The sequence below is a fragment of the Tyto alba genome, unplaced genomic scaffold (genome assembly GCF_018691265.1).
Source record: "Tyto alba isolate M040663 unplaced genomic scaffold, T.alba_DEE_v4.0 Super-Scaffold_21, whole genome shotgun sequence".
NCBI classification, from domain to species: domain Eukaryota; kingdom Metazoa; phylum Chordata; class Aves; order Strigiformes; family Tytonidae; genus Tyto; species Tyto alba.
In genome coordinates this window covers 17,913,472-17,940,594 of record NW_024881295.1, presented here as the reverse complement: position 1 = coordinate 17,940,594, position 27,123 = coordinate 17,913,472, and the positions used below count along the sequence as shown (strand labels likewise).

At 44.0% G+C, this 27,123-nt stretch overlaps 1 protein-coding gene across 1 annotated transcript in view; it reads left to right on the top strand.

Moving 5' to 3' along the window:
• The window catches only part of OVCH1 (ovochymase 1), a 28,223-nt gene extending 17,125 nt beyond the window's left edge, over nucleotides 1–11,098 (top strand). The window contains 5 exon segments of the mRNA XM_042795145.1: nucleotides 89–245; nucleotides 5,593–5,751; nucleotides 9,917–9,974; nucleotides 10,570–10,709; nucleotides 10,977–11,098. Of these exon segments, the coding sequence (XP_042651079.1) occupies nucleotides 89–245; nucleotides 5,593–5,751; nucleotides 9,917–9,974; nucleotides 10,570–10,709; nucleotides 10,977–11,098 (636 nt within the window).
• The last annotated feature ends 16,025 nt before the right edge of the window (nucleotides 11,099–27,123 follow it).

The following is a 27,123-nucleotide window of genomic DNA, read 5'->3' as shown; positions in this document are numbered from 1 at the left end:
CAAATCTGATCAGTCAGCTCTCTTCTGAGTTGCAGCAGTGTGGAGGCCAAATGAGAGAACTGTGAGTCCTCTCTCTCTTGGTTCCTAGGGTGACTCTGGTGGCCCCTTGGTTTCCAACAAGGAAAATGGACCATTTACTTTTTATGGCATTGTCAGCTGGGATATTGGCTATGCCAGCCCAAAGAAATCAGGGGTCTATTCAAGGGTGAGGATTTTCTTGGACTGGTTAAGAATGCTGATGGAAGGTGAGTTTTCTTTGTCTAAGTGAAATGAATTCTGAATATAACCCCTTTATAATAAAATATCCCAAGTGCATTGAGGTTTTGTCTAGTAGAGTTTTTGAGACAACTTAAGAGGAAGGAGGGAAAAAAAAAAAATATACGTGATTTCCTCCAGAAAGTCTCTACTTCCTTCTCTTCCTCATGCCTTCCCCCTAAACAAAGCTTACTGGAAATTAAAATGGGAGTTTCAGAATCGCAAGACTTGTATTTAACACCTCTGGCTCTCAAATTGAATATAACCTTTGGATGGATACTTTTCTCAGTAAAAAGTCAATGCCTGTGTAAATGCCTACCAGCCCCACACTTTGGGCAGAGGAGTTTGGGACAATGCTGTAAACCAAAATTGTGTGTGTGCGTTTCTATCTATAACGAACACCACATACAGAAGTCTTCAGGATAAATTTCTCCACAGAAAGTGCTAGAGAGAGACTAACATCTACTAGTGAATAAGGACCGATCACCTGAAAGTAATGGGTATCTCACAAAAGAGAGAGGCCCCTGTTCCTGTACTGGGGTCTCTCGTGCAGAGAAGTGAGGGGAGCAAACCTATTTGAGGAATTCCACGTGAACCCAGCATTGTCATACTGCTTTTTTGCACCAACTCACGCCCTTCTTTCTCAGAAGTTTCTTTCCTGCTGAGGCTCATCAAGTCAAGTTGAATTTGGCTTCATAGTTTCATTGGAAAATGGAGGAATCCACCACTTTATCTTGTTTAATCTGATGGGATTTGAGAGATTTCAAAGAGGCACCAGATAGCTTCAAGTCTCTTTTCCATGTTAAACTGATTTGTCATTCTAAAGAAATGTTTCACTTTGGCTCAAAGTAGTTGCACTGGGAAACTGCTGATGCAAAACATTTGTCTTCCAGATCTTTATCCCTCCTCCTTCCCTGCATGTGCACATGTACAGCCAAGTATGTAATTCTCCATTTAGTGAATGGCTATGATTGTCCCACAGCATTTCTTGAGAAAGAGGAAAGAGCTAATTCTGGACAGAGTTTCCATGTTTCTGCCCATCCTGTATTTTATTCTATTGCTTCCAGCAAAAAAACAGAGGACTTCTGCTAAGAGAAATAATTATATTTTTTTCTGTATCCCGAATAAAGTGTGCTGCAGTTATGAGCAGGAAATTAAAGTATGTATCAAAGAAAAGAGCACTTTGTGGATAATGCTTCACTCAGGTCAGATGACCACTTGGACTCTCCTGCTTTGTGCTGCAGCTGCCAGTCTTCCTCCCTTGTGTCATTCATAGTCCCACACTGACCTAACAGAAATATTAGTGCAGGTGCTGACTAAGGGAGAACTTTCTTCTAGACTAAAACCAGTTAACAAAACAAGTCACCACTTGTATGGTAGCCAGACCGTCCCCACAGATAAGCTGGGAGCTGGCTGGAGAACTTCCATACCCTTGGATCTGACACAACTGGCTGCTGACCGCTGACTCTCTGAAGGCTGTAATGGCTTTCGTGGATTTACTGTGGGCTGGGCACTTTATGCAGGGAATTGCTCAGCTCTGTAGCTGTAAACCTTTCCCAGAGGTGGAGGCCGTAGCATTGTTGACAGCTTTTACACATGGCTTCATACAAAATGTTAAAGGCCTTGAGGGCTCTTTGAACCAGATAGTGACCATTGGCTCCTTCATCCGACCTCCCTGTGATCGCCTTCCTATTGCGGGAAGCGCTTGGCCGTGCTGACCGTTCCTGAGTTTTGTACCGAACTGTCTCTAAGCACGCTGTGCCTCTCTGCCTGCGCTGATCAGAGCGTGCTGCAGGGAAGAGGCAGTGCACCAGTGTTTTGCCAATTGACGGGGTTAACACAAAGGACACAGACACCAAGCGAAAGAAATAGGCTTATTTTACTTTCGTTTAAAGCAGCAGAAAGAATAAGCAAGGTAATGCACCTAGACATTACTATTTAAAGCTAGCTATAGTGATTAAGAAAGATCCATCACCAATTGCCCTCCTACTTGAACATCACCCCGACCCGTGCATCAGCTGGGGAGCCCCGTCACAGCGAAGGGTCGCAGAGCCTTTCCCGGCAATTGGGAAGTCCCACTCAGTGTGTCCACTCGTACGTGAGTCTCCATCTTCGCTGTGAGAGGGTCCAGCTTTTATACAGTTTAACAAACAAGTCTAAACAAAACGCACAGGAGATAGCTGGTAGATTGATATGCCTCAGTCAGGCATGTCCGGATCTGGCCAGGATCCGGGCACGTCTGAGGAGTTTCTGTTTTTCTTTACATTTGGGATTTATAGTTACGTCCTATTGTTTACTTATAGTTCCCAGGGATTGTTCCCAGGGTTGCATTTTCATGCTGATAAGATACTGGTTGCTTCAGTCTGCTGATAAGATGCTGGTTGCTGGTCGGGGAATTCACTCAGAAGTCAACTTTGGTTTGAGGCCTACTGTTTGGGCCCCTTTTTGTTTCAACCAGAGACCTCGGCGCAGGAGCGGCCAGCGAAAGCTAGCGGGGCAGGCGTGGACGTGGGGTAACCGCGGAGCCGTGGCGTGCCGGAGGCTGCAGTGCTTGGCGTGCAGAAGGTGGTGGAGCTGGGTCAGTTTAGGAGCAGGTCCTGTTAGGGCCCGGTAAGAAGTTTGAGTCTCCTAACATCGCCGTGCAAGTGGACACAGCTCTTGGGATTTTGTCCTGGGAAGAGTGTGTGTCTGCACACAGGGAGAGGGAAGGGAGGCTGGTGAGCAGAACCAAGGGAAGAAAGACTCTATTGTAGGTAGAAGCAGTGGGCTCGCATGCTGGATACAGGGGTCCATTAACACTGATGTTGCAGCTTTCCTGTGCGCCTGGGTCAAGTTGCTTAATCTGCTCTATCTCTCCCTTACTATTCTTGAATGAGATATTGGGGGGTTTTATTTGTTTGGGGGTTTTTTTGTTTGTTTGTTTGTTTTTTATCACCCATGTTTTCGACTGAGTTTCTCAGGGCAAGGACAGTTACTTAATCTCTTATGAATCTACTTAGCATAACCAGAGCTGTGCTTCTGGGTGAGGCACTACATCAGCTTGCTGGTGCTTTTAAAGCACAGCAAACAGCCCTGTCCTACTGATGTACCTCCTCCCGCCTATTAAGCGTTTAAATGTTTCTCCACATCTGATGCTGTGACAGTGTTGGAGGAAGACTGATGAAAAGGCTAAAATACCCCTGAGTTACTGACAGAAACTAGCCCTGGCAACAAATTGGAGAATGCTGTTGCTCACGGCTTTAAAAAGCAAACTGTTCAGGAGGGGACGTGCTACCGGCTCTGCTTGCAGACTTGTGCTGTAGCCAGGGTGTTGGCATGCAGTGTGTGCTTTCCTCCTCTTCCCATTGGCATCCTTGCTGGCGCTCCAAGTCATCACACCACTGAGATAAAAATAGGTTCCCCTGAAGTGATAAGCAACAGGAGGTGGGGCTGCTTTCTCTCCTTGGGAAAGCACAGCCCTGCCAGTGATGGAGGGTTTGGGGGGGGCATCATTAGCACAGAAGCTCCAGGACTGGTTAGCAGGGGCTGGAAATGCACGCAAGGCCCTTGTTTGCACTGGAGCAGGCTTGTCTCTGAGCTGCTCATTGCTGGGTGAGCTCAAAGTCACGGCAGGCGCGTGGTGCTGTAATCACCCGAACCAGGGTGTCACCCTAAACGCAACAAATGATTTTTAAAATGAAATTTGTGGCGCATCCTGTAGGGTTTTACCCCCTTCCAGACCCCTGTACCCATGCCTGCACTGCCGTTCCCTGCTCTCCACCGCTGCAAACACAGGGCCCGCGTCCTCCTGCAGTGCTGAGTATGTGCAAATGCCCTTGTCTTGCCCTTGTGGGAAGCTGTGTGATTAACTCGTTGCTTTTCAACCTAGACTTGTGGTAGAAGAGGTTTGAGGTGTGTTGTTTTTTTTTTTAAGGCCAGCTCTCCTGGAGGAAGGGTACCCTCCCCATAACTCAGCTTGGCGAAGCTCTCTTCCACGGTGGGTCACGCTGCCCTGTGTGTGCCCTCTGACAAGCTCTGCTGTGCAGTGCTCTTCACACCACAGCACCTTCCTCAGGAAGCAAATGTTCTTCCTCTCCCTTCTGAAGGATTTCTACCCAGCGGGAAGGGCTCAGCTCTCCCCGCTCTGCACTCTCAGCATCCCGTGCAGGTACACAGAGACATGGCGTGGCCTCAGCATCCAATCTGAGCAGAAAGCTCATAAACATTGGTGTGGGAGGAAGCACGCTTAAACAGAATTTAAGCTGCTCTACAGAGGGTATGACTTCAAAAACTGCTTCCTTGGGAGGCAAAAAACCCTATTATCCTTGGTACTAAAGGGATATACAGTTGTCATTAGTGATCTTGTTCTCTCTCCTCCTGCTCTGTTATAACTACTCAGATGCTTCCAAATATTTCCCTGTTGATTTGGTTTTATATTTAACGAGTGTTGAATTTGACTGCACTGTGTGTGCATGCAGCTACAGGCTAAGCCTGCTTTCTTCCCGTGTTTCTGGACAACCAGAGAGTGTGTGGACAAAAGTATAATTTCATAACTCTCATGAAGGGCTGGTCACAGCGTCAATTAAAAAAATAAATTACATTTGTTCTTCCTTAGTGACTCCGTATTTGAGGTGGGTAGGCCTGTTATCCCAGGTACATGACTAACCTGGTGCCTATTTATCTGTTTCCTAGGCATTGATTCAAAGAACAGCTCAGAGCAAATTTGCAAGAAAGTCTGCTTTCCTCTAAAGCCTGACAGCTCACTCCTTTACGCTGCCTAGTTTGTGTCTGCTGTCTGGGTCTCTAAGACCAGACTAAGATGACAGGACTGCCTTGTGACCATGTGCACTTTGAGAACTCCTGCAGGCTTGTACCAGCCTGCATGCTGGACCCTAAGAAATGATCCAACTGATGGGAAAGGGTTTTAAAAATATGTATGTGTGTGTGTGTGTATATATATATATATATATGCCCTATGTAGGGTTAAGATTTTTATCAGATCCATTCATTTTGGCCTTTCCAAAGGCTGTAGTAGTTGAGCTTTTGCCAGTGATATCAGGATACTCAGGCTTCCAGCAAGTCCAGTAATACTGGGGGCAAAGGGGAAACAACAAAACAAAACAACAAAACAAAACAAAACAAAAAAAAAACCCTCAACATTAGAAAACCATTTCCCACTCACTTTATTGACCTGCTAGACTATCTTCAATCATGGGCAAAACTGGCAGGTTTTGCAGAAAGCTCTTATTGTCCTTTCTTAATGCTTTTATCACTGAAGTGCACATTTATCCATAGAATGTGCGTCAGAAGTGGAGTTAGGAGAGCCCTGGGGGTTTATCTCTGCCCCTTCCTCATCAGGATATGTGGAAAGCACAGAGCGCTCTTGGATACTCTGACTGTCTCCAAAGGGCATGGCAAAGATTATAGTAAAGCATCTGTCAATAACATCATTGCTGAACTGCCAAGAGGAGTTTCTTGGGATTTATGAAGAGAGACAGAGAGGAAGAAAAGTGCTAGGTAACAACAAACGATCCATCTGAGGACACTCAGTCCTAGAAATTTCTCACCTCAACTTGGGCCAGTTTCAGAAAGGGTTTCCAGCCCCATTTACATGTCTCCAATGTGTGGCAGCCTTAAGTTAAGCTTCAGAGACCGGGCTGTAAATATGGCTGAAGACCTTAATCCCTGTGTCAGTGTGCTGCATTGACCCAGTAGAAGAACAGCCCTCTTAGTACACTAGAGAATGGTAAAAGAGACTATATCGAAATAAACTGTGGTATTTGGGCAAGCCCTTACGGACACTTGTCTATAGAAATGACTTGTGTATTGGCAGCTTCTTTTTCAAAGTCACCTCCCCTTCCTCCAAAACTTCTGGGACAATGACATGAGATGCAATGATGGTACATATTATTTGCCTCTTGGGGGTGGTATGAATGACACTGAAGCATTAGCATCTGGGAAAGAAGGGAGTGACTCTTTATAACAGAAAATGTATTATCTTCTCTGCAGAAGACTCTGGTCTTCCTCATCTTGACCCCGCTGAGGCACAATTCAGCCACTGAGACACTAATGTAGATGAACACAATCCACAGCTTTAAAAGAAAACTAAATTAAGATGAAAGAGATTTAGTACTGTTTACTGGAAATTTTAAGTTTCTAGAGGCCTATATGTCTGCATCTGTACTGCACACTGTGCAGTTAAGTAAAAATCTAGTTGGAAGCGCAGTGTGGCAGGAACATATCAAGGTACCTCCATTTCAAAATGCATGGAGGAAATGCTTTTTGGTTCCTGTTTTAAAGGCTCTGTACGCAGAGTGGGGGAAAAGGAGGAAGGGGCAAAAAGTGGAAGAGATAAGATGCAGAGTAGTAACATCTACATCTGTTTAAAAAGGCAAGTCAAATGCCTGCTTTCTTGTCTGCTGTACAAGATGCATAGTATATAAACATTTTTGTATATAAAGAAAATCAATTTCTACCTTAATTGTGTTGAAGTCTTGGGGCAGAAGGGAGAATGTCCATGCCTTTATGTGCACAAGTGATGGGTTTTAATTTAGCTACTATCACTGAAATACTGTAGGATCACTGGAGCAGATTTGTAGCCATAAAAAATACAAAACAAGGTGTCAATACATGAAGGGGTAAAGAATAAAATATGCTTTACTGTACAAACCTGAGGAACCGATTTTTTTAAATACTGTATGGGGGTTTGATTTACTTCTTCCCCCTCCTGCACACAGTCATTCTGAAAAGGATTTAGAAGTACAGAGGAGCATGACAGGTATCCAGGGGTTGGTCTGGCTCTCTATGAGGTGAGACTAAATAGTATCAACAGGCTGGAAAAGATAATGGAGAAGTGCAATGGCGTCATAAACTGCTATGAATTGCACAGAAAGGTGAGTAAGGAATGCTTAGTCACTAATTTTTGCAAGGTAAGGGTAGGGACATCAAAGGGAAGTCTCAGACAGCGACTTGAAAGCAAAAGGAATTAACTGGAACTTGGCACAAAATAGAAAAGGGAAGGGGGGGAAGTAGTAGGAAAGGAGTGGGGGGAAAACTCTTGAACGATAGATCTTGCAGAGGTTTTACTGGGTGTGCTGAAGGATCCCTGACATGTGATGTTCCTTCTCTCAGCACCCCTCCCCAGCTCTTCAATGTGTTTTGTTTTGTTTTGTTTTGTTTTTCTTCTTTCCCTCCCTCACCTCCCTTTATTCTACCTCTGTATAGTTTTAATTTATTATGATTACAGATGTTATAGAATGATGTTACAGATGTTATATACAGAAGCATTCATCCTAAGTAAGTATCCACACTGATACCCTGGTAGACAAAGTGTGGTGGAGAAATCCACCATCAGCCTTTGGGAGTCCTGTGGATGAATTCTAGTGTATGTGTTCACCAAATGCTTTCAAAATTAAGTGATGCCTCTGGAGAAACTTTTTGGCTAATAGCTATTCTATGTAGACCCTCATCCTCTTACATCACACAAGTCGTGATGGCTCATGCTCTAGAGAAGAGGCCTTATTTAACTTCTATCTGGGTGTAGATGAGGGCTATCTGCATGATCATCATAGCTCTAACATGAGTGAGATAATCTGTTTTTTCCTGACACTTGAACAAGAACAACCATTTGTTACCAAATACAGTAGTAATGCTTCCGGACAAAGGTTTTTAGGGTAATTAAATATGCTAGAAATATTTTTTGCATTAAGAAAAAAAAAAAAAACCACACTCCAAATTTAAAGTTTAGTATGTCAGTTAACTCTGAGTTGAGAGTGAAAGGACAGGAGAGAAGGATAGAGGATGTGCTAAGGAGTTCTTACAGCACTCCACAGCTATCTTCCTCCAAGAATTCATTTATAAAAGCACACAGAAAAATTCTAAAAGTATGTCTGTTACAGTTGAGAATAACAGCTTAACTATCATAACTATTTATATACAGGACAGAGGAAAATACTATCAGAAATGGGGCCATCAGTCAAACTTTTCCCTGAACAGGAGTCTAATAGATAGCTCCCTGGAGTGTCCTCCAGCACACAGACTCGCTGCTATGTAATAGCATTTGTTATGGCTGGCAGTTTTTCAAGGTTGGGTATATTAAACTAGATTCCTATGTCTCTTTATATGCCAACATATTGAAACAGCATGTTTTCTCTTTTATCCCCTCCTTCTCTAGAGCCAGTGAACAGCAAAAGTCAGTGGGTGCCTGCCTCTAAACCAAATTACTTTTCCTGAGGACTCTAAAACATAGACTTGGGCTTTAATGTCAGCATGAGCTAGGACTTTAGGATGATGGTATGACAGGGGAGAAAGAAGCTGGAAAATTCTGAGCCAGAAAGTAACCAGAAAACAATTTAGCATGCTTAACAACTGAAAGTAACTATCGGTGGAAATGGTGTAATGACAAAACTTTCCTGTCCCATCCCACTTTCAGTTAAGTCCAAGAACGAACCCTTAAGTAGCATAGCAATTTTTCAAGGCAGATAAAGCAAACAAAATACCTCGCCTTGTAATTAGACTTGGGGCAGCTGATACTGTGCAATGAAGTGAGCAAGTCCTTGCTGGCCGGCAGTGGAGAACTTCTTGCAGGACAGGGACCGGAGGTGCTGCCTGCTGCCTCGTCAGGAGGTGACTGCCTAGCAGCCACATTACCGGCACTGAACATCTCTCAAATCTGAGTAGTTCCTCACTCTTCTGCCTTTCCACAGAGTAACTTGTGTGACTTTTTTTCTTCCCTGTGAGGGTGGGGAGGCACTGGCCCAGGGTGCCCAGAGAAGCTGTGGCTGCCCCCTCCCTGGAAGGGCTCAAGTCCAGGTTGGACGGGGCTTTGAGAAACCTGGGCTGGTGGAAGGTGTCCCTGCCTGTGGCCAGGGGGTGGAACTGGATGATCTTTAAGGTCCCTTCTGACCCAAACCTCTCTATGATTTTTGACTACGTTTCTCAAATGGTGGTGGTGTGCTTGAATTTGCTTCAAGCTGTGCTATATGGTACCATGCAGTCTCCTGTGGCTCTCCAGAGGTCTGGACCTGTGGTAAAGATGGTGCTCTGCTCCATTGACCCTGCTGCTTTCAGAATTGAATATTTGATGCTCAGAGTCCAAGGTACAGTCAAGCTGTACAACCACTTCTATCTAAAGATGAATTTACCTGTTTCACTGAAGCTTCAAGAATGTACTTCTTTTCGAGATGCCTTTATGGGCTTTCTGGAGACTTTACATACAGAACTTCTCCAAACATACGAAAAACCAGAGCTCTCTGAAGCTCTAGCCTGGATAAAACTGACTGATATGAAAAATGCTGAAGCCTGAAACAAGGCTAAAGTGAGGGTGAGTTTTGTAGGATTATGATGAACAATGTCTGGCCTGGTAGAATAGGAATGTAGTAGCTTTTCTAATTGGTTTGTCTTCTAATTGAACACATCTTCTTCCAGATGAACTTTTAAAATGAGTATCTCAAGTTTCTACTCTTCAGATTGGCTCTTGCCCATGATCCATGCTTTTCCGTGGGGATGACATGTCATACAGTAATTGCCCTAGTTCATGGTGAAAAGACCATTTAAAACAATATTAAAGCTGAATTTAATGCTCTACACTCTTATTATTTCCAGGACAAAAACCTGGCAATGCCTCAAAAATTCCCAAGGAGATGAGCACAGTTTTCACGATGCATGGATGTCATTCTTATAGATTGGGAAGGAATGATCCAGACACTGGGAAACCCCATGAGAGATGCAAATGCCACCAGGTGAGTACCTGAGTTGTTCTGGTTTTTGTAACTCCTACATGAAAACCTGAAAACATATGTGATGTGGTTTTTTAATGAATCCACAGGTACTTCAGTGCATGTTAGAAAACTGGGCAAGTTCCTCAGAGGGTTAGGAAAGATGGGGGGTACCAGTACCTTCTTTCCAGCAAACAGCAGACAAATCTGACACCTCTGGGCAAAGCTCTCATCATAAAGCATGTCAGAGGTGTAACTGAGGGGTTAACAATGGCAGTGATAAACTATGTCACTAAAAATCTTTTGGTGCTTTCATCTATTTCCTTTTCTTCCTCCCTCACCGTGCTTAGTTAGGGTAAGAGATAACTTTCCATTCACATGGCAATAGCATAGACTTCTAAACTATTTGAAAGCTTACCTTGAGAAGTCATGAATAATATGACCAAAATAGATTTGGACCAGTATCCCATCTTTGATTTTTTTTTTTTTCTTTTCTCTTTTTAATGGGCATTACAATCCCTTTTCCCTTTGCTCACATTTTGATAGCTATCCCTAGGAAAAAAGAGCCAATTGTAAAATATGCCAGCATTGTGACTTTGTTCTTTGCCTTGTGCTGCAGCTGCCACTGGAGAATTGTAGCCCCATTAAAATCTATTATTCAGCTTGAAGTTCTGAACTTCTGGACTGAAAGAAATTTGTCTAATTGTCATGGTCAACTGATGGTGTATAAAGAATTTGGACTAACCAAAGAGTTAATAGGTGAGAGAAAGCTCACCTTAATGCTGGGGTGAGAGAAACAGAGGAACTGAACTAAGTTTATTTTGCAGACAGACAAGGGAGTTTTACATGGCACACTTCCATGTTCCAGGAGGGATTTCTGATAATACTTGGAGCTACTTCAGCTAGCTCAGTATCTTTCCCTTTCTAGAAATACTTTTGCAATTAGACGTGTAGGACATGAGGTCCTAATCGTGACATGGCTGTGCCTCGGAACAATGTGAGTCTGTCTATGTTGCTCTTTCCCAGGCTTGAACTTGCAGTGTGACAACTTGCTGTGTGTGTCCGAAGCTGCGTGCCAAAGACAAGGCAGCGGGTCAATGCAGTGGGGCCAAGGGCAGGGAAGCTTTTCCTACTGCCCTGCTAAGTGAGGGGAGGTACCTAAGCACTCTGACTAAGGAAATGTTGGCTTGATTATGTAGGATATTGCTGGGGAAGTGAAGCGGTGCAAGTATCTTCTCTATGTGGATGAGAAAGCATAGACGGGAAAATTAAACTATTAAAGCACTTATGGATACAAGGTTCTTCAGTGCCAGGTCTCAGTTACATGAGACTCTCAGAGTGACTCACTCCTCGGAGAATATGGGTGTCCTGCAGTCCTGTGAGCATTGCATAGTGTCTTGCTCAAAGGAGCCAGAGGTGTGGGCTGCTTGTCAGAGCAGGGATTTCTTCTGACCAAGAGTACTCCAGGCAGTGGGCACTTGCCACTAGTGATCTGTAGTAGTTATAATGGTTGTCTTTAACTATTTGTCTGTTTGAAGAAGGCCCCCATTCTGATTACAGCTATAGCAAGTTATCTTCTGGCCATGTCTGTAGTCTAACACATTAATTCAAAGCTGAATGACATCAGGATTTTGCGTTGAGAGTCTTCTGGAAATGGAAATCTCTTCTGACACTGCATTCTGAAAGACTATGCCTTACAGCCCTCAAGAGAAAAAAGGGAAAGTGGAAAGCTCACCTCCCATTCTGGTCTATTTTGCAGACAACTTCTGCAGTTATGCTTCCCGCTATCCCATAAAATCTTGAAGTCCAGTGGTGGCAGTGACCTTCCTTTCCAAGGCTGAGGCATCCATGAAAGGCTTTCTCTTGACGTACTCTACTCAGGAAACATCATGTGGTAAGCCTAGCATGATTCTGGGGAGGGGGTGGAGAAGCAGAGCCTAAAATAGGGCTATTATATTAAAAAAAAAAAAAAAAAAATCTATCTGTTCTGAAGATAAATGACCATTAAGAATAAGAGATCTATTAGTGATCTTGAGCGCTGATGTTTTAATGCATAAGTAGTGATCCAATTACTGTGCTCATTCCCACCATAAAACTGTAAAAATGAGATACTAATTAGCTGTTGCTCTCTACATGTCCCTTTCCATTCTGCTCTGCAAAACCAGAATTCCATGTCCACATGGTCGGCCTATTATTACTTCTATAATCTCTCTTCTGCTTCTTCACCTAGTAGGCAATACTGCTGTTGGGGGAACAGTGGTAACAGCAGCACCGCCCAAACCTCACCTCTGTCACATGCCCACGGAGCTACACAGTTAATTGGGCTCTAAGCTTAAAGATCAAAGGAAACTTCTCTCACTTTCTTGCTTCCCAGGCTGGGGTTCAGCTGGTGACATGGGTGGACAGTTTTCTCTATGAATAGCACTGCCCTGGCACCATTAAGGAAATTAGTACTTTGATGCCTCAGATCAAAGAAACTTGGAGCTGGAGAGATTTGGCCAGTCTGACATTTCAGTTTTTGTGGAAACAAACCATTTTGCATTTCTAGTGACTTGAGCCATACCTAATCTCCTTCCCCCATCCCCCTTTCTCCTGTCTGACCTATGCTCCTCACTGCTGTGTGAATGAAGCACGTCTGCTTGTCCACATACCAGCCAGGTGTGTCAGGCTTCAGAAGTAGATCACAGCAATTACATTTCTCATACTAAAATTCATCAGACTTACAGCACCATCAACAGAGATCTGTCCGCTTTTTCATGTGCACACACACCTTTCCAAGATGTGCTCCAAGCCCTAGCTCTGAAAATCAGGACGTGCTTTTTCCACTGACCCACAGCCTCAAACCTCCTCTTGGCTCAGTCTCCCCTCCCCAGCCTGTGATGCTGTTTCCACAGAGATCCTCGGCAAAAGAGAAATCTCCCATCAACCTCCATGCTGCTGACGAAGGTAAGACTGGTTTTAACTTTCCATAAAGCTGGTGAGAGGGAAGGAGTAAAAATCCTATTTAAGACAAAACAAAACAAAATGTGCCCCCACCTCCTTTTATGCACATTCTGTATTTGTGGCTTGGGAGTTAACCTCCGTCACCAGCAAGTGTGAACATTTGATGGATGAGACTCTCACCAGCAACATTAGCCATGTCAGTACTAAATGTACTTTCTTCATTCAGCACATTTCTGTTCTGCTGTATTCACTTGCTGTTCCTGCCAGAGCTGCGATGTATATTTGGAGAAATGCATGGCTAGTTGAAGGAGAAAAAAAATAAAACAAAACCAAACCCCACCAAAAACCCCCAAACCTTACCTAAATCCAGTAATCTCAAATCCATTGTATCCAAGATCCTTGAACCTTTCTCTGCACTTTGTATTAGGACTTGAACTTTAGCCAGGTTCACCAGCCTGTGTGAAGTGTGTTCCCAGCTCTTCAGCCAGAAAGACCCTCAAGGTGGAAGTTTAAAAGCTTCATCAAGTTTCTTCACCATTCATGTTTCCAGCAGGCTCAGTCTGTTCTCTCTCATCACCCCAAGAAGTAGGCTGTCATCCCTGTTCTCCTTTCACCCCAGTAAACTGTCATGGTAGCCAGTTTTATTTATGGAACTGATAAAAATCATGCAGACTATTACACAAAAACATGTAATAAAATGTTAGCATGCCTACAATAAAGGCATTCTGCATTTTGATCAGTTCTGTGACAACTATAAATGCAACGTGAAAGAAACATCCATATGAACACTTTAGAAATGGCTAGTGAATTTTTAAGTTTGAATTTGGCCGATTAGGAAAGGTTACTCCAAGTGATCCTGTACGTAGGGTGTCAGTGTCTGGCCTCTGGATCACTCTTCAGAGCTCAAGTAGTTTCCCATATCCGTAGCCCTTTTCCTGGTTGAACAGTTCTCTGTGTAAAGGGCATGTAGAACTTGTGCTTTGAAGCCATGCAAATTTTCACTTTAACCAGCAGAACTTAAAACCCAACATTAAGATCTCTGCTTTCTCTAATATTAATAGGCCTGCTTAAGCAAATCCATGCAGAAACAGATTTTTCTTTGTGATATGACTTTTTTTACCTTTTTCATTTAAGAATGCCCAGGCTTTGATCTAATTCTAGTTGGACCCACTGAAATAACATCTCCCAATTACCCTGGCATTCACCCCCACATGTGGAACTGCACTTGAATAACTTATTCTATTTCAGGAAATAAGCTGAAGGCTGTGCTTAAAGATTTTGTAACTGAGGATGCAAGGGATTGCATTTGGGATCATTTGAGTGTTTACGCTGGATCATATATCTCTTCAAGGCTTCTGGGTAGGCTGAGCTACATATTTGTTGACTATCTTCCTCCTCTGACCCCTTTTATTAAAAGAAGGTGACTGAATTCTCTTCAGTTGTGAGGTGTGGGAGGCAGGGAGGGGAGCAACACTGATTTGTGCCTGCACAGCAGGGACAAGTGGCAGGAGGCTTCCTGAGAGCTGTGCAGAGCAGCTCTTGTCACCCAGGGCTTCTTTGGTAGAAATGTCCTGGACTCAGCAGCTCGTGACTTCCAGCATCATACCTGTATCCAAGAGGATTCTTCTATCAAGCCTTCTTTTAAACCCTTTTTTCCTTAACCCTTTGTATCTCGGTACTTGTCTTGCTCTGTGTCTTGAATAGTTTGAGCAGATGTTGCTGCTGCGAGTACCAAAGCCGCCTTGTGCCATACAGACATCAGGATCTTTGGGTACAGAAAAATTCACTGGAATGGCTTCATGCCTTCCTAGTTCCCTTATTGCCCCCCCGCCTTCCTCCTCCCACGTATGTAGACAAGAGAACCAGTTATTGAAATAATCTCACTCAAGTATGAGAGAGGCACTTCTACAGACCGTGAGAACAATTTGACCATTGCATTAGGCTTCACCTCTTCAGCCTGGATAGAGAGTGATATTACATAGGCCACTAGAGATGTACTTCTTGAAAGACCTCAGAGAACTCTTGTCATCCACTAGTATCTTTGAGTATTAAGTGGTTTGGATTAAAACGTCTGTCCCTAGTAATAACTACAGGGGCTGTGTCTCAAACTGCTTGGCAACGACTACAACTGCAGCATTTTTTTTCTTCCCCCCACCAGCAAACTTATTTGGCCAGGAAAATCTTTTAGCATGTTCTCCAGCAGCAGCTGTCTGACCCTGCATTTCAAAACTGATGAATCTGTGGGATACAGAGGCTTCAAAATCCTTGAAGAGTTGTATCAGTAGCCAACACAAAGTGACGCTGGAAGGTAGCAGGCAATGTAAGTAAGGCTCTGGGTCTTTCCCTGCCTATGCCACAAAGCAATCTTTGTTGTTAAAATAGTACTGAAGGTTACAGTCAGGGACATTCCTAATGTTTATTTGCTGAATGTGCTTCCCCCAAAGCTATTGTCTGAGATCACTTCAAGATATTCTTCTGTGCTCTGATATATCCCAAAGTGCAGCAAGCTAATTCAGTGCTCACCCCAGGCACTTCGCGCTAGGTGGTAGTCCTCGTGTCTCTGCAGTTCACGCTGTCACCGAGCCGAATACAGAAACATCCCAGAGGAATCACTGTTTGTTTAAACTAGTTTTGGGGTTGGCTTGCTTTTGTTTAAAACAGATGCTTATTAGGAGGAATGATTGGTCTCAGCACGTAACTGACCTCTGATTAATTAATAACCACTGTCTGGAACCTGACACTATAAACAGGAAGCAGAAAGCCAAACAGTTTAATCCATCTGTACTACTTTTGCTGGAGAGTTTGGCTGCTCTTACTGGACAGTTGTGCCTTTTCCTGGGGCACACAGAAGGGATAGAAGGAGCCTATGATAGAAAGGTTAGTTCCTATGTCATGGTCCAGAGTGCCACAGAAAGAGGGGAAATAGGAGATGTGTTGTACCTTAGCCCTTAAAATTCTCAGTAGGTTTCTCTGAACCAGCTCTACCAATTACAAGCTTTTAATGGACTTCTTTTCTGTTAAACCTTTTTCCTTCTAGGCTCATTCACTGTATTACCAGTTTCTGAAGAAAGTAAATACTGTTCACTTCCAGTTTTGTTTCTTTCCTTTCCAGTGCGAACACCTCTTGGGATCAGTGAAAGCTGGTGGTGGTGGGATACAGGTTATTTATACACTGTTTAATTTGCTGTTACTGGAGACAGTTGGGAACACTTTAGCGATCTAATTTTGGAAAACGAAGACTTCCTGTAATGAAAACACTTCATAAATACAATTTTGACTAAAAAAAAAAAAAAAAAAAAAAAAAAATCAGGAAATGCTTCTCACCTGCAGAATGTGACTTCTTGAAAAAAGTCTGTGCTGATCTGCTTACCCAGGACATGTTGCCAACCTGTGCACATCTGGGACATCAAGATTCAAGTCGTCCTTCAAGTGGTATTAGTTGAGGTCTTTATTTTCTGGTATAGCATGTATGGACAACTTCTGTTCTTTTGAAGGGAAAATTAGAGCAAAGTGTTCCCAACTCTCTCCAATACAGATGCTTCAGTCCTACCAGTGGGCTGTTGTGGAACCTTTGGTGGACATGGCTATGCAGAACAAGTCTGGTGCTTCTTTGTTGTTGGAGCATATCAGTTCACCCAGCTGCAACAAATTTTCTTTAACAAAACAAAACAAAAAAGAAACCCAAAACCAAATCCTCACTAACAATGAGGAAATAATTCCAGAGAAATGTGGATTTCCAGTGGTGGGTCCCTTCCCTGGTCTGGGGCTTGCAACAAGTATAGAATTGCTGGTGGACCCATGCAGGAAGCCCAGGATGGATGGAAGTGGCTGGTCAGTCCTGGTGTTCTGGCCCTGGCATACAGCCTGCAGTGTGAGGGTCAACACTTCTGTGGAGGTGTTCTAACTGATGAAAAATAGCCCTGGGAAAGCTTGTCCTCTGGCCCCCCCAAAACTGCTGATGCCTGTATTATGTCTCTGGCCCCCCCATTATGTACTTCCTGGTCTCAATTAGGTTGAGGTACCATTTGTTTCTGTTGAACCTTCATGTTGTATGTAGACACCCATGATGGTGGCATAGGTCTGAAATATTTCATCAAACTAGTTGTACAGCCCAGATCTGTAGCTTCGACAGAAGCTCCATCTGTGTTGGGGTCTGGTTCCTGAGAAGGTGAGCAACTGACTTGTCTCTGGACTCCCTGTGTTAATCATAACAGCAGCAGATCTTTGGAGGTGCAAGTCAAAGTTCTCTGTCAGCACAGCACAAAAAGCACTGATACCTCAGCCAGGATTCCCCAAAGTGTCCCTGGATGTAAGGTTATAAGTCTCGAAGCATTAGTGTTGCTTGGCAGCAAATGTTACAAGTGAACATTGGACTCCTCCTGTTGTCTGAATTATGGGGCTTTTTAGACTGAAAAATGTGTTTGTTTTCCTTCTTCCTTGTCCAGTGCTAACAGTTCTGGGGAAAAAATACTTGTTGCCAAATATGATGGATGACAGCCCCATACTTGTGAAAACTATGCACACACACTATGGCTTTGGTGGGTTTCCTTTCAGAAATGACATGGCACTCCTGGAGCTGCAGAAACCCATTGATCTGGGTACTGTTTAGAGCCCCACCATATTCAGCTGTTCTGGGGTTAATGATTATAATAAGACTCTGATGTGATGTGGGGGGGAATGGGAGGGCATTTGTGTATCTTGTACAGTAAGGGATGCTAAGAGTGAGATGAACAGTGAGCCTTTGCTTCCTATTACCTGTTTAAGATACAGCATGAGAGTTAGGAATGCTTCTGCTGTTGCCAATAGGCTTTGAATCAGGCTCCTCCAAGCAGACTTCCCTGTGGCTTTAAGGTATAAGAGTAGGCTAGGCATGATATAGAGAATAGCAAAGATTACCTATTCTACCTGTCTTCCCAACCTGTCACCGCTGTACTATGACCATTAAAGTTAATGAGCCAAAAATAAGCATGCATGTCCCAAGGCAACTGTTCTTATGTTTTTCTCCATAAAGATAGGCATGCACGGCACTAATATGATATGTGCCTCTATGCTGGTAGCAAAGTAATGTTTGGGATAGCAGGGGCTGAAATGTAAAGAAAAAGCTTTTAAGTTGCAGTACCTTTTGTGTAAACCACAAAATAGTCCTGTTAGAGGAACATTTTGATGCAGTATATAATTTAGATTTTATACAATGAAGTGGAAAGCTTGGATGGAGCTGAGAGAAGTTACTCCGTCCATCTTGTCACATGCAACTTGGGTCAGGACTTGGGGGAAGGAAAGGGGAAGAACTGAAGACAAATGTTAAGCAGTGGGGAAATGTGATCTAAATAGAGCTGGTGCACAAGAACAAAGCATGTGAATAAGGAAGCTATACAAGCATATGGATCTCACCATGTCCTGCTAATAGTATCCACAAAGAAAATGCCACATTCCTTCCAAGACTGCATAACTATGTACACTGATGATGGGAGTCTTCAGCACTCAAGAAGTGAGGTCCTGGGGCAAACTGGCCTGAGGAAGGTGTCTTCCCTCAACTCTCTGGATCTGTGCTTCTTTGGAGGGTCTCCTCTCTCATCTTCTTAGAAACAGCCTTCAAAAGATGTTCACTTTGACTGTTCTGTGGCCTCAGACAGTGGTATTAGGAGAAAGCCAGATTTGACTCATTAAAACAGCGCTCTCAGGCATCCAGCAAGTACAGCAAGGGAACCTATACATTATTAAAGCTCCGTCTCATCTGTTTTGCAATCTCATTATGGGATATTTGGGAGGAGGGGGAAATGAAGCAGTGAGTTAAGAGGCAAGAAAAGCAGGGGGGCTGACAGAATTAAGAGCAGGGAAGCTGTACCTGGTGTTGATGGGAATTTGCTTTCCAACACAGGCAGTTCTGCAGCAGCAACTTGCTCACCAGGCAGCAGGGAGGAAGCAAGTCCTGCTGTAAGATGCTTAACAGCAGGGTGAGAAGAGAAGGGAGCTGGCAGTAAGTACAGGTTACTCTGATATGAAAGAGCACCTATGACCTAGGGAGGGCAGAGACAGCTCAGACTGGGGGCAGTGCCAGGAGAGACTCCCCTTGCTCCCTAAATGTTGCCTGTAGCATGTGAAACGTTTTCCAGATATGAGCCAGGCTGCTGCTTCTGCCAGAAAGCCGCCACTTCAGGAAAGGCAAAGCCAGGGTGGAGGCTAAGCAAAGGGGAATGAACTCAAGGGAGATGAAATCACTCTTATGGTGTCTGAATGCCTGCAACCTCTGGCTCATGTCATTCCTGCTGCTCGGCAGTGTGGTCAGATACCTCCTGGTGACAGTGTCTCCTTGGGACACCTTGGTGGCTCAGGAGGTGAAGATGAAGATGCTCCCCTCATCTTCAAACTGAAGAGAGCTCTACCCCTCCCTTATTCAAAATAGCCACTGACACCTCTGCCAGGAGACGTGGGGTACGTGTGCCTGAACACAGCTGGCTCAGAGCTTGTCTGTGCCCTGTCCGACCGGCCCTTGGCCAAAGTCTAGCACAGATAGAGGCAAGAAAGCGACTTACTAGCTGGCTGGAGGTTAACCTGTGAAAGCTGGAAGAGTGATGACAGACTTGGGGATGCTGCCAGAAGGTTTGTGAGTGTTCTGTGCCCTGCAAGAAGCTTTTGGCCCTGGTCGTGTGCTGCCTTTCCTCTCTCTTAAGGGCTTGCTCCAACCCTTCTGGTCTTTTGTTGACCCCTGCAAGAGACAAGGGAGAGGTTTGAGGATCATAAGTCTCAATATATCATGCACACTTTCAACTGGTGACTGCCACCCTATTACTGCTCCTGGCTGATGGGCTTGGTTCCCCCTGCCAGCTGGACACCTCCAGCTTCAGAGGGCCCTGCTCCAATCTGCACTGACTGCAAAAGCCAAGGTGTGTCCATACAACTGTCTGGAGAGAGACTTTTTCTCCTGACACATATGAAATGCTGTTTTTTGTAATACTGGATAACATACGTTAAAAGGGAAGTAATCCCCAGGCTGGGATCTGCCCCCACAAGTGCGTTGAGTGGCTACCAGGAGCAGTTACAGGGCCATGACTCCTACCTCTGCAGCCTCCCTGACTCTGTTGCGTTTCCCAGAGGAAGAACTGGCTGCCAAGCTCCAACAAGCAGAGATCTCTCTCATGAGTCCTGTGCAAGCCCCAAAATATTGAAGAGAACCAACATCTGCAGGAAAGCTGTGGGGGCAGCTTTTTGCACGGTATGTAACCGACAGGGTAGGAATGCTGCACTGCACCCATCCAGGACCCAGAGCCACCCCTTCCCCCAGCTTCCTGGATTTGGGTGTTTTTGACACTGGTGGCAGGTGTGATAACTCCTCGTTTTCTCCTTCTCTCCCCTCCCTCTTTTCCTTCTTTCAGGGAGACCCTGGGTGACCACTGATCTGTGTGATTGATGGGCATTACAAGCTGGTTGGTATTGCAAGCTGGAGCCATGACAAATGCCATCCAGAGTCACCAACAGTCTGTGCCAGGATTTATGCCTACAGACACTGGATTTCATCAGTCACAAACCAAAATATTTTATTAACTTGAACAGGAGCTTTTAATTTTTTTGTGTATGTTTCCTCAATGAAGAGGTTGTGGTATATATGAGTAAAGGTTTGTGATTAAGATCATCTTCCTGCAGATCCTTCCTCTTTGGAAGTTCAAACGTGAGCACTCATTTTCAGAAACCCTCTTTTTACTGCAGCAAAGCGTGTGGTTGCTGTAGTGCTGATATACATTCAGTTCCTGAAAGGCCCCTAGGAAGTGCTATCCTTCAGTGTTTGGGTGAATGTTTAGTGTTAAGTCCTTTACACAGCTGGTACTCATCTGTCAAAATAAAATTGGGACCCTCTGTTCATCTCAGATAACCTGATTTACCAGGGGAAGTAGCTGCTGCAGCAGCAGGGATAGCTAAGATGGACTGCTTCAGCAGCAATGTTACTTTGCTGAAAAGGAAGTGATCTGGAATTTGGTGTAATGGCTCATCCATTGTAAATATACCTTCAGATTTCAAAGAGATTTATCTGTGCCAGGCTTTTCGCCTTGTCTCTCATATTAGAAAGGCCATACTGACATGATTCCATTTGCCAGAAGCTTGCTTTATTGTTTGAAAGGGAAGGGCTTAAATATACTTTCTTAGGGGAGGGAAGAGTAGTGTCTGACATCTAAAGCTTCCTGTGAACTGGTAACTAAAAACTAGACTTGGAAGCAAAGTGTATTTGTGAAGAAGGGTTTTAATGCTCAGCCCTGTCAGCATGTATCAGTGGATTACAAGCCAGGAAACCTCTGCCTCCATCCATCTCCTCTGGTTTTAACGCTGTTCTGCACTATATATGCATCTGTCCTTTAAACAGATGATAGCAGGCTCTTTTCCTTCTCTATGCTGTATCTAGCAGACCACTTAAATATTGAAATACAAACACAAGAGTGTTTGCGATGAGACAACTTCATGGCTACTGTCTACTCAAGTGAACTTGGCAACCAAAATGGCTGAAGAACTACAGCCTGCCCTTACACCAAGTCATTCAGGTACAACAGTTTAATAAATCAAGTTACACATATGATCTTTTGACTTACCAGATATTAGCCTCTCTGCTACCTAAAAAACCCCCCTCTCTCTCCTATCTCCATCCCATGCTGCTTTCAGAAAGAAAACTTCATATTCTAGCACAATTCAGAAAACATCAGTCAATCTTTACAAAAATAATAGTTCTCCTGAACTAGCAGAGCTGTAAATTGTAGTATTTTGTCAGGCTGCTGTTGCTGATGACTGAGTTGTCATGTTATAACTAACTTTAAAAAACTGCTCTGCCCTCATGACAGCAAATACATTGTGGGTTTTGGCTCAAAGATGTGATTTCCCCAGCGTGTCTTCAGCTGTGCAGCTAGATCAGATTAGGGTTTGTAATTCAGTGCTATATCACAGGCCAGGGAAGCTTCCTATTGTGAAGGTGTGTGAGGCATTAGGTGAATAACATATTCACTGAAACCTCCTAAGATGTAGGGGTAGGATGGGTCACCATGACCGCTCTTGGTGGCAGGGAGCTAGGGAGAATGAAACATGTTCCCAGGACTTCTGACCTGTCAGTAACCACATCTTACATCCAAAAAGAAGATGTGCTGCCCAGTGAAGTGACAGCCTTATCTTAGGCATGATCCTGTCCATGACTTGGTAGACTGGCAGAGCTGCTGTAGGGTGAAACCAGGCTCTGGGGCACGTTTGTAGTGGCACCAGAAACCCCTGGTCTGCCATGTGGGACTTCATACCTTAAATTTCACTGGTAGAAGAGTGTTAGGAAGGCTTTTGGTAAAGCTGAAGAGCAGCAATTAATATTAATCTGATCATTTTTTCTTTACTGACCTAGAAATGGGCAGCTGGGTAGTAAGAGGGGTTAACTACTGACTGGGTAAGGAAAGCATCGCCATATAAAATAGCTTAGACTTCCATTGCAGAGCTAGAATTGAAATGAACGTGTAGGCGGTATCTGCTGTTTACATTGTCCCTCAAGATTTGCTGCATGCTCTCCTTTTGAACCATCTGTCTGATGCAGAGACGTTTGGTAAGAGAAGAGAGAGCCCCAGTCCAGTGTGAGGTGCGGCACTTTGAACTGAAGAGCTTTCCCTCTCCACCTTTTTACAAGTAAGTCTGGCTCTTATATTATAAATATACCCCCCGGGGGAAAGGGAACAGGAGAATGAAGAAGTATTTGCACCTTTTGAAGGCAGAGGGACTGAGGTACTGAAGAAGGAGGCATACATGGTGGGGGAAAGTAGAGTTGAATAATTCAAGTGTGACAAGTAATTCTCAAAAGCATGGACCCTAATGAGTTCCGTTCTCTAGTTCTAGACTTGTTTGAAGCAAAAGCAGATCATAAATTAATCTACACAGCATTGCTATTTGGGGGAATATCTTTGCTCTCCAGGATGGTGGCTTTACTACACTGCAAATGTTATTCCTGATTTATCTCTTCAGAAATACTTTGTGCACAAATCCCACAGGACTGATGTTTTTTTTTTTTTTTTCTGCTTAAAGAGGGCACAATAAGTGTGTGCTGCACCAGTTGTAACTCTTCTGTGCCCTTTCAACATATTACCAACACAGGAATTCAAAATTAGGAGGAAGTTCTCCTGACCACCAACTCCATCAGCCCAAGCTGGAGTTCAAGCTAATTCTCATTTTGTGTGCTCTGGGGTTTGTGTCCCAAGGTCTGGAGGGAGAGGGAGGGCTTCTGCCTGGCACTAGCTGGAAATGCTTGAATGCTGTGAGTTTTTTATGACACAAGAAATGGGACTATGAAATCCCAAATAGGCTTCTTGTTAAAATTTCTCAAGTAGTCAGGAACACAGCATGTCCTGATGCTTCGAGAAATGTCCTTCCATTAGCAGTTACTGCATGAAGCCGATTGCCCTATCAGAGAGGCGTGTTCTGCTTAATTGCAATGGAGATGTTATCCTGGTTCACTGTTCTCAGTTCATGGATTATTTTTCTGTTTGCTTAAAAGTAGTTTAGCAAGAAACCACAAGCTGCTGATTGCACAAGCAATTTTTTTTTTTCTTTAATTTTAGCAAGTACTGCTTTAAGATGAGTGGCGAGATAGACGGTTTGCTTGGATTTTTTTAAGAAAAAAAAACAGAAACAAAAGAAAGTTTTGATTACTTTTTCCCCCAGAATAGCTCATGCTTGATGTTGGGGATCAGATTTCTCCCTTTAAATGCCCTAAGTGGCCTGTTGCATTTGTATATTAGCTGAAAGAAGAATCTGTAACATTTGATATAACTATAACTTATAAACTAAAAAGCAGATCAGTATATCCTTGAAGCAAAATAGCCTAAACTGCCTTGAAGCTGTGTTTTAGCATCTCCATTTCCTTGCAAGAGCCAATTTTTTGTGTGTATGTTTTCTTTGGATACAGAATGAATGCACTCCCACACAAATAAGGATCAGTTGCTATTTTTCTTCTCAAGATACGTACAGGATTTGATCTATGCTTGCTGTACTCTCTGCTCTCCCTTCATTTAGTGACACTGTTTATATAATTGCTGCTTTTCTGATTAAAGTGCAGGAGTACAAGCTGAAAGTTGACACAAGACAGCCAATGCTTTTTAATTGCCTTTAGCTCAGCTCTAGCTAGGCACATCTCTTTGAATGCAGCTGACTTGCAAAAAAGTCTGGGAGAGAAACGATGCACTTTTTATTTACGCTTTTTCTCTGACAAAATTGCTCTGTGAATTTTTATTGCCTAATGGCTTCTCTGACACCTTTTAAAACTGTTTAGTTCTTCACCAAGAGACTATTTTATATGAGACTTGGGCCAGTAAACCATTTCTGTGATCTGGAAAGTGCTATCCTTCCTTTGTAGAGCAATCAATTTTGAAATTAGCTGGGCCTGCCTGCTCAAGAAGAACTCACAGTTGCTTGGCTGCGAGTCCTGAATGGACCTATTACATGCCATATTTCTGTAAAAAAAAAAGCAACAAAAATCTTTTGCTGACTAGCAGGTCCTGAAATTAATGTGTGTCAAGGGTAGCATAAATAGTTTCAGTGTGTGATTTTTGAGAGAATAGTGGCCTCTGGCTTAGTAAATACTAACTTCTAACCAATCTATTGGCAAAGGTGATTATATAAGATGGAAATCAGCTGAGGGTTTGGCAGAGCTGGGAGGAACTGGCTTCTCTTCTGTTCAAAATACATTTAAAATTGACAGCACTTAGGGATATGGTTGTTAACTGACTTGTGCTGTACTAAGCTATGTCCAGACTTCTTGTCCTTCTCCCATGTGGTTCCAAAACACGGTCTGAAGCTCCAGGTCCCTTGCCCCTTGTCTAGGGCGTCTTGCAGAAATGCTATCACCCTATATCATCCCCATTGATGTACAAGGGAGATTCGGTCTGTGGCAGTTTAGATGGGACTTTGCTGCCTCTGATCAGCAAGGTGGGGTTGTGTTAGATTTAAGCACTTTGAATTTCCTACAGGAAATCAGTGTGTTATGAGTAGGTGTCTGCTCACTATGGTAAATTGTAACGGCAGGCTCCTGACAAGTGATGTGCTGCTTTCCACTGTTTTCAGATAAATGTTTCATGCATGAAGTCTAAACTGCATTTTACTTGCATCTGTATATGAGATTTAGTACTTAGAGTGGGACAGGAGACCTGGGACACCATAAGATATGGTGAATAATCCCAAAGAAGAGGCACAAGGAGCATGTGCCGTAGGCAGAGAGTGGGGACTTGTACATGTAGGCATGACAGCAGGAGCACACCATGCTCTAAAATCATGACAGTCTCCGTGTTTAGAGTTGCAAGCAAGAGAGCAGGCTCCAGAAGGGGAGGGCACAGAAGTTTTATATGGAACGAGAGGTCTTTAGCCCTAGAAGTAGATTGGAGAGTAGAACTAGGTCCTGAAGACTTGCAGTTGATCATCAGTGAAGACAGTCAACAGTAGGTGTCTCAAGGTCCCTCACCACTGCTATTCCCTCCCTTTCTTGCCCTGATCATGGAGAGGAATCCTCGTTAATGGCAACTGCAGATCATGCTCAAACTGGGTTTTGGGTCTTTGTGATACAGAGCTACTTTAAACACTCGTGTCAGCACTTGGCCCCAACCCTTATGGAGAACTATATTTCTGCTGTCGTGTGTCCCTGGGGCATATTCCCCATTGTACATGAAGGTACCACTGACAGACACCACTTCCCGAGGAACTGGAAGTCCTCAGGAAACTGGTGCCAGGGCCTTTCCTTTGTTGTTGGTCTACTGTTGGCATTGCATGGGTCTGAAAGGAGCTTACGCTGCTGTGAGCACAGCACTGCTTCTGATATCTGGTAATGAAACCAGCTGAGAGGGAGCTATTCTCATTTTCTGATCAGGAATTTAAAGCACTTCAATGGGGGAAATTTGACTTCAATTGCTTAGTAATTGTCCCTCTCCTCTCCCTGCAGTTTCTCAGGAAATATAGTTCCTGTGAAAAGCCAGAGGAGCACCTTACTCTACCATTCTCTTCTCTAGCTCAGCTGGAATTCAGTACATTTTTTTCACCAAAGCACTAAATTTAGCAAAAGCATGTGCTGTAGCCTACTCCTCCCTTGTAGCTCCCTGGGAGATCTGCTCAGAGGTGATGTGACTGGAAATACCAGCACAGTCCAATACCAGCTAGGAGTCTGGGGACTGGTGGGTGCCTTGTTCAGCCATTGGAGCCTTTCAGAGTGGTAGGGCAGAAGAAAGGATGCACCCACCTGGCTTGAAAAAGGCAAAGCAGAGCTGACTTTTTAAAAGATGCAGCAGATTTAATTTTATCAGGTATTTCTCAGAGTAGAAAACCATGATTTAGCTGCTTGAGGGTTCTTTTTGTCTGTCTCTGTTTTTATTAAGCTCATTTTTCTTTATTTTTGACCTGTGACAGCTGAAACAGTCTTCCTGGGAGAGAGAAGATGAGTGTGTGCAGGCACATGACAAGGAGCTGGGGAATAGCTGTCGGGCCAGCCTGTTGTGTGAAGAACGCTGTACAGTTTGCGTTCAGCACAGACCACCCTTGTCCTGTGGTTCCCACACGACGCTGGGAATCCAAGCAGGTCCTCACACTCTTTTTTTTTTTTTTTTTTTTTCCCCTCAGCTCTTCCATCCTGCTTGACCAAAAGCAAGTGATCTGCGGGTTTCCTTAAAGATGACAGTTTTATTTCCCAGAGTTACAAGCAGTAGTAAGAGACTCCTTACGGGTGGATGCCACATTGCTAACGTGTGTGGCAGGCTGCCCACCACACTGTGCCTGTACCTCTGGGCTACGGAGGGAAACCCTGCCAGTTCTTGCATCCCTCCACCTGCTTTTGCTGCTCTGTTTGCAGTTACCTGCTCCCTCGCTTCTAGGTGCTGCTGGGTGTTGAGAGAAACTGTGAGGCACGGGAAGGAAAATGTGTCTTTATGGTGGTGGGATGACGTGCTGTAGCCTTAGGCACCTGCTTTCCCTCTTTAGAGCAGCTTCACTCCCAGATAGGGCCAGGTGACAGCATGCTTGTCGTTGTGATGGTGTGTAGACTTCAGTCCTTGGGCTGGATTTGGGTAGTCACAGATGCTCAGCACCTTGGGTCACAACCGTAATTTTGAAGATGCATGTATTTAAGCGTACACTTAACTAAGAAATGCTTCAGCTCAGGTCACTGATGTTTTTATCTTTGGGCTGCCTGTAGGTATTTCCTCACTTTCCTCCTCTGCTGCCACCACGTGGACATGTTCCTGCATTA